The 16856-nt window shown below is 34.5% G+C and overlaps 1 protein-coding gene across 1 annotated transcript in view; it reads right to left on the reverse strand.

Moving 5' to 3' along the window:
• Nucleotides 1–6711: 6711 nt before the first annotated feature.
• The window catches only part of NAF1 (nuclear assembly factor 1 ribonucleoprotein), a 46908-nt gene continuing 36763 nt past the window's right edge, over nucleotides 6712–16856 (reverse strand). Inside the window, exons 5-8 of the mRNA XM_008685592.2 lie at nucleotides 16580–16740; nucleotides 13375–13426; nucleotides 11198–11300; nucleotides 6712–7578 (exon numbers count right to left, since the gene is read on the reverse strand). Of these exons, the coding sequence (XP_008683814.1) occupies nucleotides 7115–7578; nucleotides 11198–11300; nucleotides 13375–13426; nucleotides 16580–16740 (780 nt within the window). The 3' untranslated portion in view covers nucleotides 6712–7114. The remainder of the gene's footprint in view (nucleotides 7579–11197; nucleotides 11301–13374; nucleotides 13427–16579; nucleotides 16741–16856) is intronic.

A 16856-nucleotide genomic window follows, 5' to 3' on the forward strand; every position in this document is an offset into this window, starting at 1 on the left:
CCCTATCAATTCACATTCCTGAAATTTCTATCATCCAAAATCACATCCCTATTTCAACTGCTAGTAAGTCTTCATCATCACTCCCCTACACTGCTCTCATCAATCATTTCCTGATCTGCCTCCTTCCATCCTTTCATTTTGTCCCTCCAACTTGTTCTCCCAGTTAGTGGTATTTCCAAGATATGGAAAAAAAAAAAAAAAAAAGATGTCAGTAACCCAGGGTGAAACTATGGGGCGAGAGCTCCCTGTTAAGACCCCCAGGGCTCTGTCATCTGGCCTTCAGTTCCTTTCCAGCTTCTGGGATTGGTTTCCTCCATTCCAGCCATAGCTTCTACATCCATCATACCTATCTGTCTGCTGGCTTCTAGACATGTTGACCTGTTTTATACTTCCACAGCTTTACTCAGGCTTATCCCTTATATTGTAAGAATCAGCTTCAGAATCATGTCCTCTGTAAATTATTCCCTATTTTCTCCCTTTCCCCATTCCTACCCAAGGTAGAATTGACCTCTTTCACCTCTATGTTCCCACCATACTCCATACGAACATATACTTGTATGAGACAGCACCTGGTACCCTTATTTGTGTATTTCCTGTAATTGCACTCTAAGGGTTGTATCCCCAGCATCAAATGGATGACTAATAATTAGCACAAAACAAATTTTTATTAAATAAATGAGCAGTTGAAAGCTTAATGGCTTGGGACACCTGGGTGGCTCAGTCTGTTAAGTGTCTGCCTTCGGCTCAGGTCATGATCTCAGGGGCCTGGGATCAAGGCCCGCATCAGGCTCCTTGCTCAGGCGGGAGCCTGCTTCTCCCTCTGCCTGCTCCTCCCCCTGCTTGTGCTCTCTCTTGCTCTCTCTCTGGAAATAAATAAATAAAATCTTTAAAAAAAGAAAAGAAAAAAAAGAAAGCTCAATGGTCCTGTAACCCCAAGTTCCACTAGGGTTCTTAACCCAAAGAAATATTAACAGCAAATTACATGTACTTCCCTATCAGTTGTTACAAGAGATTCACAAGATTTGTGCTTCTATTTTTTTTCTCATATTTACAAATGAATCTAGTGCATGATCTCAAGTGGCTTTCTCATCCTGAAGCCATTTTACAAAATAGAGAAAATTTGGAAGGAAAAGCAAATATCTCCTAGAATACCAAGCCTTCTCTTCTTAATCTTCAGTTTTAAATTCTCTGGAAACCTTATCATAAATATGTATATCATTCATTATTCTTTGCTATCTATAAGGTTAGCTCTCTGAAAGGTATATTATGGATAGAGCAGCATATATACAATCTTGTTGGATGACTCATATAGAGATCAGCCCAAAAACCCCACAGTAAATTTATCATTTTTAATAAAGAATTTGATAGCCATATTTTTATATCATCTAAAGTATGAACTTTAAGCATATTTTATTATCTTGAGAAAAAAGATTATTAATTTTGCTGTCAAAATGTTATCATTTCCACATTGGTGTTAATAGAGTATTTATCAAAACCAGTTCCGAAAACAAGTGAATCTATTTTCTACTGATCTCTCTGGGCCATTTTTGAGGCACATCTGACCTGAAAATCTTTGCCAAAATAGATTTCTGATATCCTGAGAAATACTTTCAAGTTATTAAATAAAAAGAATCATCACTAATACTGGCATTCATCTGGAATGAACACACATAAACCACTGTATTCTAGAAACACAAAGGAGAATCCCACAGGTTATGAATCAGCAAGAAGCATCTGGCAACAAGGTTGAAATTACTGTCTCTTGAAAATCTTTTGTGTGCTCTGAGTACAGACAGATGTGATCAAACAGTGCTGGTCCTCAAGGAAATTATACTTCAATATGGGAGATCAATACAATCAGTTACAATAAAATGTCATGCGTATGATGACAATGTAAGTAGAGTACTCTATGAGAATTAAGCCTATTATTATATTTCATATTGCATTCACAAAAACAAAACTTTTTAAATGAACATTTTGAAAGGGAGATTGCTGCTTGACCACGCTGGGAACAATCTTTAAGAGCCCACTCAGTTCAGAGAGCTATATGTAAAAGTATCTAGATATATTATTTGACTAAAAATTGATGAAAACTGAAAAAGTATATCAACAAGCATAACTGAATTCATATTTTAATGAGCAATCTATACATTTTCCATTTCTGTAACAAAAATAAATTATACAACTATAACAGATAGTTATATGTAAACTTCCACATCGTCTGTCCTGAGGAAACGGACAAATGCCATGTTGATTATGCCTGGATGGTCTCATCTTGGCTTAATCTCCATTTTTCCTTTCAGAAATCTTTCTGGATCATTTTCTGTGTTCCATTCAGGTCCTTCCCTTTTCAGTTGTTCCTATGTATGGACATTGACAGTATTTGTAGAAATGTCCTTAGACTTTGTTAATTTGGTCAAATTTCACCTCTCATCGCAATATGCCTAGAATGGACATAGACAACTAAATTTGTTAAACTGAAGATACTGCCTCTTTCTAGTAGTGTAAGAGTGATTTCCTATCTAGAGTCAGTTATAAAGAAATTCCCCATTGGGCAGAAACGTACATGCTAGACATTTTTAGACATCTAAGACTGTTAAATGTTTCCTCTATCCCTGGCTATAATCACTTGGAAGTTTTACCTATACAGCCATTTGAAACCCAACATTGTCTAAGACAATTGTTTAAGTTGAGGTCCACAGATACATTCTTGCAGGTATAAAAATTCTGTAAGAAACTGAGATTTACATAGAAAGAAATTTAGTTTTATAACTCAGTTTCCCAAACTGTGGTCTTGGGGATCGACAACATTTTTTTTTAAGATTTTATTTATTTATTTGACAAAGAGAGAAAGAGAGCACAAGCAGGGGGAGCAGCAAGCAGAGGGAGACGGAGAGCCTGATGTGAGACTCTATCACTGGGATCATGACCCAAGCCGAAGGCAAACACCCAACCAAGCCACCAAGGCGCCCCTCCTCAACATTTTTTAATGAAAAGATTTGTGCATTATCAAATTTGAGAAACATATATATTGTTATACCTGCTCCAAAAGGAGAAAACCTTTTGGAAGACTCTCTCACCATCCTCTTTCTCTTCATATATTACTTTAAAAACAAGATGAAAGTCAAAGACCCACTCTCCTAGAAAAATGTACATCTCACAAGTTTTTAGTGGGTTCTAGAACAAGGGGAAAAAACCTCAGGTTAAGAACCACAAAGTCGACACTAAGGAACAGTATTTTCCTAACCTAATACAAAATATTTTAATAGTTCTTCTGGGCCCCATGATCTTCTCATAGATTGTTCTCTTAGGAAGACCACGGTATCTCTGAGAAATGTTCACTACCATGAATTTCTGCCAGCTGTCATCCATGACAAGTATTTCCCAAAATGTGTTCTGGTAAGTAATGGTACAGAGAGATATTCTATGAAGAAAAATAAATATGAAAAGCAATATATTTTATAGCCCATATATTACAGTGAACCATTTAAATGTCTACTNNGGGAATTTCATATGGTTCAAACTAACCGTATTTGAATGTGTTTAAAAAGTTAATGCCTTGTTACTCTTCTGCCCTTAAATATTTTCCTGCTCATAATCTTGCCAAAGAGAATTCATTTGAGCTTATGTTGTTGCCAATAAACATACTAGCAAGTATACTTAGTCAAAAACCAAATTGACATTAAAGAAAATTAATTATTTGCTTTGAATGAAACAGCTACTAACACAGCTTACTTTATAAACGAGCCTGACAGGCCTAAATCCTAAGATGAAACACTGCATGATGCCTGGTCAAACAGATATTTGCAAGAGCGAGGAGATGGGGGAGAGAGCAAATGTTTTCCCAGTACTCCTGTATGTCATGGGAGCACACAATAAACAGTTTTAAAAACTACGATAACAGGTTCTGCACAGTGTAGTGGCTACTGATACTAAGAGAACATTTGAGAAGTTCATCTCCATCCTCTAAACATCACAGACCACCATCATCTATTTATCACATTTTAATAGGGATTCGATCCTAATAGATTCTATTCTTTTGTATTTGTTATATTTTATTACTATTTGGGTCATATCTCTTGTTAGAAACAATATTTAGTCCATATATCCTCAATATAAATAAAAACCTTTTGCCATATAAAGTTAGTTTGTTCTGTTTGGGAGATGGTGTAATGCAACTAACAACAAAATCAACCAACCAAACATTTGTTCCCGTTTTATCAACCTTGTAAGTAGAAACAAAAGATACTAAAATGCATAATCAGGATTTTTGTACTAGCCTTCAGATACATACGTACATATACACCCGTAAGTATATATATATTTTTACTCAAAGTGCAGAAGAAAATTTTGGCATTTTTCTTCATTGGCTATTCTCATTATTTTACTGTTTGATACACAAATTTGTCCCTTGTTTCCAGGGCACTGAGTAACTGCACATCTCTAATACACCAATGATAACATTTTAGGTACAGAACGCACACAGAGTCAAAAATGAGATGCAATTTCATTGTTGCAAGTAGCTCAAAACAGATACTTTGGTCTGATAGAAGGTATTAAGAAGCTAGAGAGTAAAATGCTAAGTGAAATAATTCAGAGCAAGACAAATACCATGATTTCACTTGTATGTTGAATTTAAGAAACAAAAACAAAGGGAAAAAGAAAGACCAAGACAGACTCTTGACTACAGGGAACAAACTAATGGTTACCAGAGGGGAGGTGGGTGTGGGGATAGGATTAATAGGGGAGGGGGTTAAAGAGTACACTTATCATGATGAGCACTGAGTAATGTATTGTTGAATCACTGTATTGTACATCTGAAACTAATATAACACTGTATCTTAATTTTCCTAGAAATGAAATGAAAAATTTAATAAAATTTGAAGAAATAAAAAAGAACATTGGGAAAGCAGAAGACAAAAAAAAAAAAATTCCTAGGTTTCATCTTACATCTACTGAATTGGAATTGGGATAAAATTCAAGAATGTGCATTTTTAGTAAGCTTTCCAAACCTTAGGTGATTACTGTGGATGATTTCTGGGCACCCTGAAGTTTCAAAATCCCTGAGTTAAGTATAAAGAGGAAGCATACTGGATGTAAGTGTTTAAGGTAGCAACTTAATTGAAGGTGGGAACCAAATGGTATCATTCAGTTCTATGTTTCTTCAGATAATAAATACCTACGGTCAGATATCAGTACTTGAGGTACAGAGGTTCAAAGATTTAAATTTTTTAAATGCCAAAGATTTTTTAAATGGCAATTACAGTGGCTTGTTGATATACTGTAATTGAATGTTAACATCTCACTCTTTCCGTTCTTGTAGAAGAATTTATTTTAGTACTTCTAGATATAATCTCAATTCTAAGAATATTTTATCAACCAGAAAAAAAAGACTGCCATAAACTATGAAAGTTAACTCCTAAAGAGAAGCTACAAACACATTTCAAGAGAGAATAATGAAGTACAACATATGATAAAGTCAATGTATACCAAAGCAAGAACTTCTCAATTGGGCCCTAGGAACCTTACAGAGTCTCCCCAGCCTAAGGGGATGTGAAGGGCCTGGGTGCAACCAGAGTCCATGGGGTTTTGATGAATGATCTCCAGATTACCCCAATGATGGGCATACCAAATATTATCTTCTAAAAGTGTCAAGGAATGAAAGATTGGGAAACAACAATTTAGTAGGAGGTGAAAATGGGAGAATCAAGAAAAATCAACTCCTTGTCATCCCACTGAGTAATCTTAAGTTACTTAGTTTGGAACCCTTAGTTAGGTTCCTCATTACTTGTTAAATGAGTACTAGTTTAAACTACTTCTAAGGCTTCTTCTATTTCTAAAATTCCATAATTTTCCTTGCATTTGCATTTCATGATGTAAAAATAATACTCAGTGGTAATTTAATTAAAAGCTCTAAATTCAGTCAGTCATTTCAGTAAATACTAAAAGCACCTAGGGGCGCCTGGGTGGCACAGCGGTTAAGCGTCTGCCTTCGGCTCAGGGCGTGATCCCGGCGTTATGGGATCGAGCCCCACATCAGGCTCTTCCGCTATGAGCCTGCTTCTTCCTCTCCCACTCCCCCTGCTTGTGTTCCCTCTCTCGCTGGCTGTCTCTCTCTCCATCAAATAAATAAATAAAATCTTTAAAAAAAAAAAAATACTAAAAGCACCTAATCTGTGTCAGGCATGTGAGAATCTGGCAAATAGATACAGAAGACAGTGTCCTAATATGCAGTTACATATACTTTATTATGAATAAATAACATATTACAAATAACCACTGTGTCCCTTTAATTGAATAGTAAAGTTTACTGAATAATGCCTAAGTTCTAGAAACCTGCATAGATAATGAAAAGCTTGCCTATGTATAATTAATCAATGTGAACTTCAATTATAGTCAGAACATCTACCAATACTGAAGGCTTTTCTTCTCTGTATTCTTCACTTCTATATAAAAAAAAAAAAAAGAAAGAAAGAAAAGAAAAAAAGGGTGGGGGCACCTGGGTGGCACAGTGGGTTGACATCCAACTCTTCGTCGTGGGATCAAGCCCCATGTCGGGCTGTGCACTCAGTGCAGAGTCTCCTTGGGACTCCCTCTCCCTCCGTCCCTCCCCCCACCCCTCTCTCTCTCACTCTAAATCTTTTTTAAAAATAAGACATATAAATTTACTAGTAAATTGCATTAACAATCAAAATCACTTTTCAAAGTATACATTTGTAAAAATAGTTTATTTTAAAGACTCTCAATAGGACTTCAACATCTTATTTTCAGATATACCAAGATGACAATCAATATGTTCAACAGATTTTAACCCATGATGAGAGTTGCTCCAGATCTATTAGACCTATATACATTGTTTAATTGAGCAGGGATAGTGAAAACACGGATTCAATTTTAATTAAATATTATATAGTTGGATTTTCTCCTCCACAAAAGTGAAATTTTCATATGGATACAATTTCACAAAGGTTACAAATATATATCAACTTACAACTGAAGGAATCATTTAGTATTTTACAATGTTAAAAATCTAACTCCATAATTGCTTTCTTTAAAAAAAAATCCTTCCCATATAATATAAAAAGTCCAGATTTCTCCAGAAACATACAGTGACCTAGTAGTAGGATCCAAAATGGGAAGAATTACTATCCCCAGAAGAGGGGGGTGGAGGCAGTGGTGGAGGGGGTGGGGGTATGGAGTATGGTAAGGGAATTAATGGATGAGGTGGCATGTTAGGTGCAGCCCATCCCAGGTTTACAGATGCAGGTGGTGGAGGTGGCGGGAGTGGTGGTAGAGGAGGAGGGAGTGAAAAACCATGCATGTCGAACACTGGAGGAGGAAAGGGATACTGTGGCATGATAGGATTATCTTGTCTCTGAGGTGGAAATCCTGAAGTCTCCTGAAACACCATATGCTCTGAGTTATAAAACTGTGGTGATGGAGGCCTGCCATGGCCAGGTCGAGGATATCTACCCTGGGAAAATCCTCGTGTGAATTCTCTGTTACGATATCCTTTCGAATGCTCTGAAGCAGAGCTATGAACATTCCAATTCTGATGTACTTCTGAAAAATTTTCACCTTTGAGGAAAAAAACATAAAAACAAAATTAAAACTGATTTTAGTATATCAAAAAACACTGCTTAAAATTTCAATAATGCCTTTTCTTTAGCTTCCAATATTGTCTTATGGTAACTAAAAAAGTGTAAGGCTTAAAATTACCAATTTTAAATTAATCCAAAAGGCTAGAGGATCAGGAAGGACAATAAATGTCTCCTCATAAACCACAGAGGACAGAAGAAAATGGCACACTTTCAAGTGCTGAAAGAAAGCTCAATCTAGAATTCTAAACAGAATGAAAATATCCTCAGGAAAAAAAAGGGAAAGTAAAGACACTCTACAATGAAGAAAAGCTAATAATTTATCTCTGGCTGACCTACACTGATAGAATGACTAAAGCAAGTTCTCTAAACAGAAACAATAAAAGAAGAAACGTGAAACATCAGAAAGGAAGAAAAAACACAGCAAAAATATGAGTAAATACAATAAAATGTCCTTCTTTGAGTTTTCTAAATTATGTTTGATGGTTGAAGCAAATATTATAATAGGTAACATGAACCTAATTGTATATATGAACTATTTAAGGCAATTTACATTATAAACTAGAATAAAGGGACATAAAGAGGTAATGTTTCTAAGAGGTAAGGTTTCTACACTGCACACAAACTGGCAAAACAATGACACCAGTAGATTGTGATAAGTAACATATGTACAATTCAATACCTAGGACAACCACTGAAAAAATTATACAAAGAGATACATTCAAAAACACTATAGACAAATCAAAATGGAATTCTAAAAAATGTTATAGTACTGACAGGCAGGCAGATAAAAGAAAACAGAGAAATGAAAACCAGAGAGAATGAACAGGAAAGGGCAGACTAAAGCCCTAACATATCAATAATTACATTAAATACAAATGGTCTAAATATACAAATTAAAACACAGGGGATAACTGGCATAGTGGATTAAAAAACATAACCCAACTACGTGTCTACAAAATACTAATTTCAAAGGATATAGTCAGGTTGAAAGTAAAAGGATAGCAAAAGATACAACACGCAAACATTAATCAAAAGAAAGGAGTAGCAGGGCTCCTGGGTGGCTCAGTTGGTTAAGCATCTGCCTTCAGCACAGGTCATGATTCCAGAGTCCTGGGATCAAGCCCCATGTTGGGCTCCCTACTCAGCTGGGAGTCTGCTTCTCCCTCTCCCTTTGCCTCTCCCCCTACTCGTGCTCACTGTCTTATCAAATACATTTTTTAAAAAAGGAGTAGCTACATTATTCTCAGATGAAATCGATTTCAGAAGAAAATCACCAGAGAAAGACAGAGACAAGAGAATTCAACAATATACACATAAAAAATTATACACTAGGACCACCTCTGATTTATTCCAAGGAAGCAAAGGCCGGTTCGATATTCTAAAACCAGTGTAATCTCCTCACTAACAGACTACTAACAAAAAAAATCATGTCATCTTATCAAAGAACTGTCAAAATTTAATACTTGTAATTTTTTTAAAAAAAGCTCCAAAAAATAGGAATAGATGGATAAAGAACATCTACAAAACCCCTATACCTAAATTATACTTAATGATGAAAGACAATGTTTCCTTCTACAGTCAAGAATAAACCACATTTATTCAACATAGTGCCAGAGGCTAGAGGTAGCGAAAGAAAGAGAGACAAAAAACCCACACAGTTTGAACAACAAAAAAAGAAAGAATACTGCTCTTATTTGCAATTGACGCAGTTGGCTAAGTAGAAAATCTCACAGAAAAAACTCCTAGAACCAAGTGAGTTCGGCAAGGTCACAATAGAGAAGCTAAACATACAAACATTAATTTTATTTCTATATCGTAGCAACAAACATGGACACTGGAATTAAAAATGCAAAACCATTTACAATGATTTGAAAAATGAAATACTTAGGTGTGTACTAATGAAAAAAAGTACAGGATTTGTATTCTAAACATGACAAAATGCTGCTGAAAAGAACCAAAGATCTAAATTAATAGAAATGTAGACCATGATTGTGTAATGGAAGACTCAATACAGTTAATATATCAATTCTCTCCAAACCAATAAACAGGTTTAACACAATTCCTATCAAAATCCCAGCAAGACTTTTGCCAATATAGAGAAGATTATTATAAAACGCATATGAAAAAGCAAAGGAACTAGAACAGCTAAAATAACTTTGAAAACTTTTAGGGAAAAAAAAACTAGGAGAAAAATTTTGGAATGTAGTTCTAGATAAGAAATTCTCAGACTCCACAAAAAGAAAATAATAAATTGGGCTTCATCGAATTTAAAATCCTTTGTCCTGCAAATGGCCTTCTTGAGAGGATAAAAATACAAGCCACAGGCCAGAACAAATTATATACAAACTCTCATAACTCAAGAACAAAAAAGCAGAAATATAGTTAGAAAATGGGCAAGAGACATGAACAAATATATCACTGAAGAAGATATGCAGATAGCAAATAAGGACATGGAAAGATGTTCAAAATCCTTAGTCATTTGGAAAATGCAAGTTAAAATCACAATTAGATATCGCTACACACCTATCAGAATGCCTAAAATAAAAAATAGTGACAAAACCAAATGCTGGTGAGAATGCAGAGAAACAGTCACTCATACACTAGTGACGGGATCCAGCTACCGTATAACCCAGCAATTATTCTTAGACATTGATCCCAGAGAAATGAAAAGCTGTGTTCACACAAAAACTTGTACACAAATATATAACACAACTTTACTCCTGTAACCAAAAAATGTTAACAATCCAGACGTCCTTCAATGCATGACTGGTAAACAACCTGTAGTATATTCAAACCATGGAATATTACAGTCCAAAATGAAAAGAAACAAACATGACACATAAAACAATTTGGATGAATCCCCAGGAAATTATGCTTAGTGACAAAAGCCAATCCCTAAAGGTAACATATTGTATGGCTGTATTTATGTCATCATTTTTGACATGACAAAATATGTTACAGAAATGGAGAACAGATTAGTAATTGCCAACAGTTAAGGAGGTGGGAGGGAGGGAAGTGGGAGTGACTATAAAAAGGCAACATGGGGGATCCTTTTCTGTGGTGGAAATATTCTATATCTTGATTGTCTCAATGTCAATATCTTGACTGTGATATTGTACTGTAGAGTTTTACAAGATGTTACCATTTCAGGGAAGTGCGTAATGGACATGGAAGAAAATCTCACTTATTTCTTACAATTGCATGGGAATCTATAAAAAGTTTAATCTTAAAAAAGGAAAAATAGGAAAGGTATAATAAAAGGAAATGCATGTTAAAAAATAAAATACTTTGACACAGGTATTAAGAACCATATCATTTAATTCTAAACATGGAAGCAAAGAGGTTTCTTAAGAAAAAAGTGCCTATATGCGCAAATGACTAACAAGGCTTAGTTTTACCCTTAGAAGCCATTTTTACATCCTTAAGCTTGAAAAACTAACGTTATTTAAATATTCTTCATGACTCTTCTGCCACATCTCATACTGTGTAACACCTCCTATGTTAGATGGATGCCAGGAGGTAAAAAGAGATCCCACATGTTTCCTTCAATTTTGTTATCAACTTATATATAAATATTAAGTGCTGCATTTACTCACTTGAGTCATTAGATTCAGACTTGAATTTTTTCCGGCCTTGAATCTGAGATTTTTTCCTCTGTTTGGCTTCTTTTTCCTTTTCATCATCACTGAAATCTAAGGCCTTGCAGAGAAAAAATATACAGATTATGTCACATGGATTTACCAATTCATTGGTACATACTTGGAACTGAGAAGAACAGACCTATTATTTGACACTGACCCTGAAAGAATATTACCCCTTTTGATATGTAGTATTTTCTAGTAATATCTGAATTAACTACATATGACAATTAACACAGGCCAGAGTACTCAAGGCTTTCTTTTTTTTCCTAGAAAGTTTCAGATAGATAATTCTCTTTCTGCACAGATAGGTAACTTTATTTATTTTTATTTATTTATTTTTAAAATATTTATTTATTTGACAGAGAGAGACCACCAGCGAGAGAGGGAACACAAGCAGGGGGAGTGGGAGAGGAAGAAGCAGGCTCCTAGCGGTGGAGCCTGATGTGGGGCTCGATCCCGGAACGCCAGGATCACGCCCTGAGCCAAAGGCAGACGCTTAACAACTGCGCCACCCAGGTGCCCCACAAATAAGTAACTTTAAAATGCCTATCTTTAACAACTTTCAGCTATGGGTATTCTCTAGCTGGAAGACTGAGGTTAAGCTTAAGAGTCAAGATTCATCATAACGCCAGCTACCAAACAATGCTAAAGGGAAGGAACAGTTAGGAATATGCAAACAACATAAATGATTAGATCTAATACAAAAACAGAAGAGAATGTTATACCTTTCATTCAAAAATTTATACATACCCATTTTATGCCAGGCACTGTTCTACAGTACTTATAAATATACTTTAAAAGTATTAATTCTTTTAATAATATAATGTCAAGTATAGTAAGGGCTGTAAATAAATAATGAAGCAAAGTTAGGGAAGAGAAAATCACTGTGGATGCAATTTAGACTGGACTTCAGGGAAAGGCTTAGACAATATCTTCATCTTTATATCTTTAGAAGATAAAAACTCAAGATAAATCTCTAATGATGAATTAGCAGTGACTAAAGGAAAGGAAAATTTCAAGGAGTGGGAATATGTGCAAGGAATTGTATATTTGAGACATGAAACTGGTTCTGTAAAGCAAAGTAAAAGCTTCTTAAATAGTGAAATCAGAGATGATGAAATTGGAGAATAAAGAACTTTATGTCCCAGTCACTGAAAATGTTCTAAGAGCAGGAGGGAGGTATTAAAGGATTTTAATTGGCATTGCTTTATTTTAGAGAGACTGCTTTGGCAATATTTTGCTATCACCTCCTGAAGTCAGAAAAAAATTCACGTTTCTTGTATACATATTAAATTTGCACTCAAACACATTTATTCAATTACAAATTACATATTCATGTATTAGAAACAAATACCAAAATGAAGAAAATGCATGCCTTATACATAATCTATGATTAACATCAGGCAATAATTCTATATACTATAAAATTTCATAATAAAATAAACTTTAAAATCTTAAGAGTTTTCCCCAATTATAGTATTAAGGGACATTCAGTCAACTACTCCAAAAAAAATTTTTTTTAATTAAATTAAAAAACAAAACACCATGAAGTATGCTGGAATTTAATTTTTAAAATTAATCTAATCACACCTATTTTATAAACAATTAACATCACCATAATTAGCAATTTCAAAGCTTAGGTCTAAAACAACAGCTATGTATTAGAATACTTTCATTTCACAGGAAATACGTTTTAAGACCTTTGTGAATTTTCTCAAATACTTTAAAAACATATAACTTCAAGAGTAAGATGACCTACACATAACTAAGAACATTAAGTCAACCTTCAGAGCCTTAACAGAAATCACATGTATCTGTAGCATAAATTAGAAAACATAATCCCATGGCAATGTGTACACTAAACTAGGATGACTCACTGGTTAAGTGACCCTCTCAGTTAGTGTTACCTGACTCATGCCTCAGCAAAATTAGAAATTAACGTGAATCTTCAGCACTGCTTGAGAACGTCTAAAATGAACAAAGTTAAATCTAAAAACCCAAGAATTTATATACTATGAAACGTCATCAGAATTCCTGAGTATGTGTAAAAACTCTCATTTATAATTATATATTTCCCCTATAGTGTATAAATTCATACTATTTTCAAGAAATGTAAAGAGACTTATACTTACTTCTGGTGGTGGTTCCTGATCATTCTTCCATGACGCATCTGATCCTCTATCCCTATAGAAAGAGAAAAAAGTCAAAAGAAAACATGAAGTACTTAAGATTCCATAAGTGTTTATAACTTAACAGTATAGAAAATAATGAAGTAGAAGACGTTAGAGCTCAACCCTTAATTTTACTACACATGAAAATAAGAGCAAAAAATAAAGGACCATGTATATGTTCTTCACCTTGTTTTAGAAGACGTGGGAAGCTCATAAGAAAAACACAAGATCTGGACACATATAAATATTAGGACTGGGGGAATCAGAATGAGAAGCCAGGGCTATGGTGCACAGAGGAAAGTGGTTTTGCAGTTCATAAGCAACTCCAGATGTTATGACTTTGATACTTTCATGATATCTGAGCTCAGTTCATAAAGCTCACTTCAACCAATGCTTATTCTACACCAACTATAGGTCTGACACTGTTTCAGGTGCTAAGGATACAAAAATGACCATGAGGCATTCCCTTAAGATTTTACAGGTTTAATGGTAGAGAAAACAACATGAAATTTCTTCTTCCTCTATTTACCTGAGGAATATCAATAATATTCCATGAGTAACCAAAGCTTATTCCAACAGTATTTCTCAAAGCAGAGACAGTGGAATAAAAGCTATCTCATTTGGTAAGGAGAAAGAATTTTGAAGAGTTTGAAGGAAAATATAATCACAAGCACTAACTAGTTTTAGTGGAAAATTTTATACTCTACAGCCAACAAAAATACATATATTACTAAGTATTTCTGAAATAATGATTTCTGAAAGCTCACCTTTAATCTTTTTGATTTTGTAAGTTTGACAATATCTTGTTACTCAATTACATTAAAATATTACAAACGATTATGAGTAGATGTTGTCTCTACTGCTTTAAACTAGATCCCAAAAATAAACGAGATTTTCAGGAACTAATTCACTAAAATCATCAATATATTAAACCACAATCCATAAAAACCAATATACAGATGTCAGTGGGCTGGCAGCTGGCAGAATAAGAAAATCATTAAGTCTGTTCTAAAATTTTGATTGAGAACTTTGACACCGTATATGGGGCATTATCAATGATTTTTCTACCATTTAAGAAAAAGCTTTTACTCATTAATGATCAGCTTACACCTACTTAACATAGCTCCAGTACTCCTTTTTGCACATATGCCATCTCATGGCCTATGGTGCCCTTAGCATGCAGTTTAAAGACATAATGGGGGAAGTTCCCCATTAGTGCATTTACTACAGAAAATCAAAATCTACTAAAGAAGAGCTCAAGCAACATTTCAAAAAGCACTTTCAACAAGAGTAAGTTCATGGAAAACTAAAATTAAAATAGCCTTACAAGAGGCAGATAAACTAGAAAGGAGGTGACCTTCTCTACCTCCAAGACGAAGTACTCCACTGAGTGCCCATGCAGACACCCAATTACAGTCTAGAATAAAATAATCTGTCAGATGGGGCTTCTGCTGCATGGGCCTAATTTCCCAATCCTTTAGTTTATTGTTTCTTTCCAGGAAAAAATTCTTATTCTTACAAATCAAGAACAAAGACTTTTCCTCTTGTTTAAAATCTATTTAATAAATGTCTTTATGAGAAGCTTTTTAAATTTATCTGTTTTAAGCTAAAATATTTTATTTGTTAAAAACCAAAAAATGGCATATCCACAGCAACATCCTAACAAAGCAGAATAAAATGCTACCTATCAAAGGCATGATTTTAAAACAGGACTTTATTTAATTTACCTTTCTTTTCAGCGGTTATTTAGAAAAATCAACGTTACTAACCTGAAGAACAACTCAGGCAAAATGTTCCTCAGATAATTATGTGATTCTTAAATATGAGTTTAATGAATTATGATAAATGAAATTCAGAGACTTGATTTAGAGATTTTATGCCATGCAATGGGGACTAGTACTTCTGAGGCAGCACTAAAGTTACTCACTGACTGAAGTTCCCCTCGATGTTCTACAAAAACATTCCTAATGCTTCAACTACACTTCAAGTTTCCCATCAAAAGAGAGCTAGACTTAAAAGGGACTTGTGTGTCAAACTGAGGTCGAAGTCTTTTTAGGTGCCCACCCCTCCCCCAATCTTTTGTAGTGTTTCTTCCACTCCTACTAATTTTAGAATATTTTTAGTGGCTCATTCAGTGGCTGCATTACATCTTTCCAAAGCATTCAACTTTCTTTTTTCTGAAAAAACTATCCTAATTGAACCATATACCACTGATTTACTAAAAATTATATAATAACAAGTTCAACTGATATAAGCAGCTGTACAGCTAACACTTAGCAACACAAATAACACACGGAAAACGCACAATTAATGAGTAGCATAAACATGCAGAAATATTACTACCTGCATGCCACAGGCATCATTTAGCATCCACAAAAGGGAAAGCAGTAATTTGCCGGTTGAATCAACCCTGTTTGGGATGCCTGGGTGGCTCAGTCGGTTAAGTGTCTGCCTGTGGCTCAGGTCACGATCCCAGGGTCCTGGGATGGAGTCCTGCATTGGGATCCCTGCTCAGCGGGGAGTCCGCTACTACCTCTGCACCCCCGCCCCCACCGCTTGTGCCTGCGTGTGTGCTCTCCCCCCGCCCTCAAAAATAAATAAATTAAAATTTAAAAAATAAAAAATAAAAATAAATAAATCAACCAACTTGTTTATCAACTTGATACACAACTCTTTAGGGACACGTTTTTGTTGTCTCTTCTGTAAATTTACAATCTATAAGCAACCTGAAATTTACTCATTTTCTTTTTTTTTCTTGAGAATTACCAAGTTTTATTAAATAATTAAGCCTATAATGTAATCCAAGGAATAATTCTATTTAAAATGGAAAAGAATTCTTTTTAAGTGGTAATACTAATGCTGAAGTAGCATGTTTATAAAAAAAAAAAAAAGGTATGTCATGGAAAAAAGTATGAATTGGAATTCAGAAACTTTATATGGCCCAAATGTAGTGCTACCAGTTGATTATGTCATTTTGGGTAAAAGATATAAATCATCTCTACCTGTAAAATCTGCTAACAAATAGTAGCCTTCAGAGATGTTATTAGGAAAATAAATGAACGCTACGGAACACATATATTTAATAAGAAACTACCTTCACTGAAAATTATTTGTAAAATATAAACATTAAATAAGTAGACAACTAACATGTCAGTGACATACTTACTGTTTAAGCTTTTCTGTGAATATGTACTGGGTGAAGTCTTTCATTGATGGAGCAAAATACATAGTATCCTTTATTTTAATACCTTTACTCTCAATGTGCTCTGAAGAATTAAACCGTAAAACATAAAATGGATGTGCAACAGGTCCAAATATCTCAAATATCTATAAAATAGAAGAAATGTAAAGACCTTTAATAATTAAAATAACTCAAAAAGTATTTTTTTAAAAACTGATAATTGTTGTAACAAGGTAATTCTGTCATGTCAGAACAAAATTAT

The sequence above is a fragment of the Ursus maritimus genome, unplaced genomic scaffold (genome assembly GCF_017311325.1).
Source record: "Ursus maritimus isolate PB19 unplaced genomic scaffold, ASM1731132v1 scaffold_11, whole genome shotgun sequence".
Taxonomy (NCBI): Eukaryota; Metazoa; Chordata; class Mammalia; order Carnivora; family Ursidae; genus Ursus; species Ursus maritimus.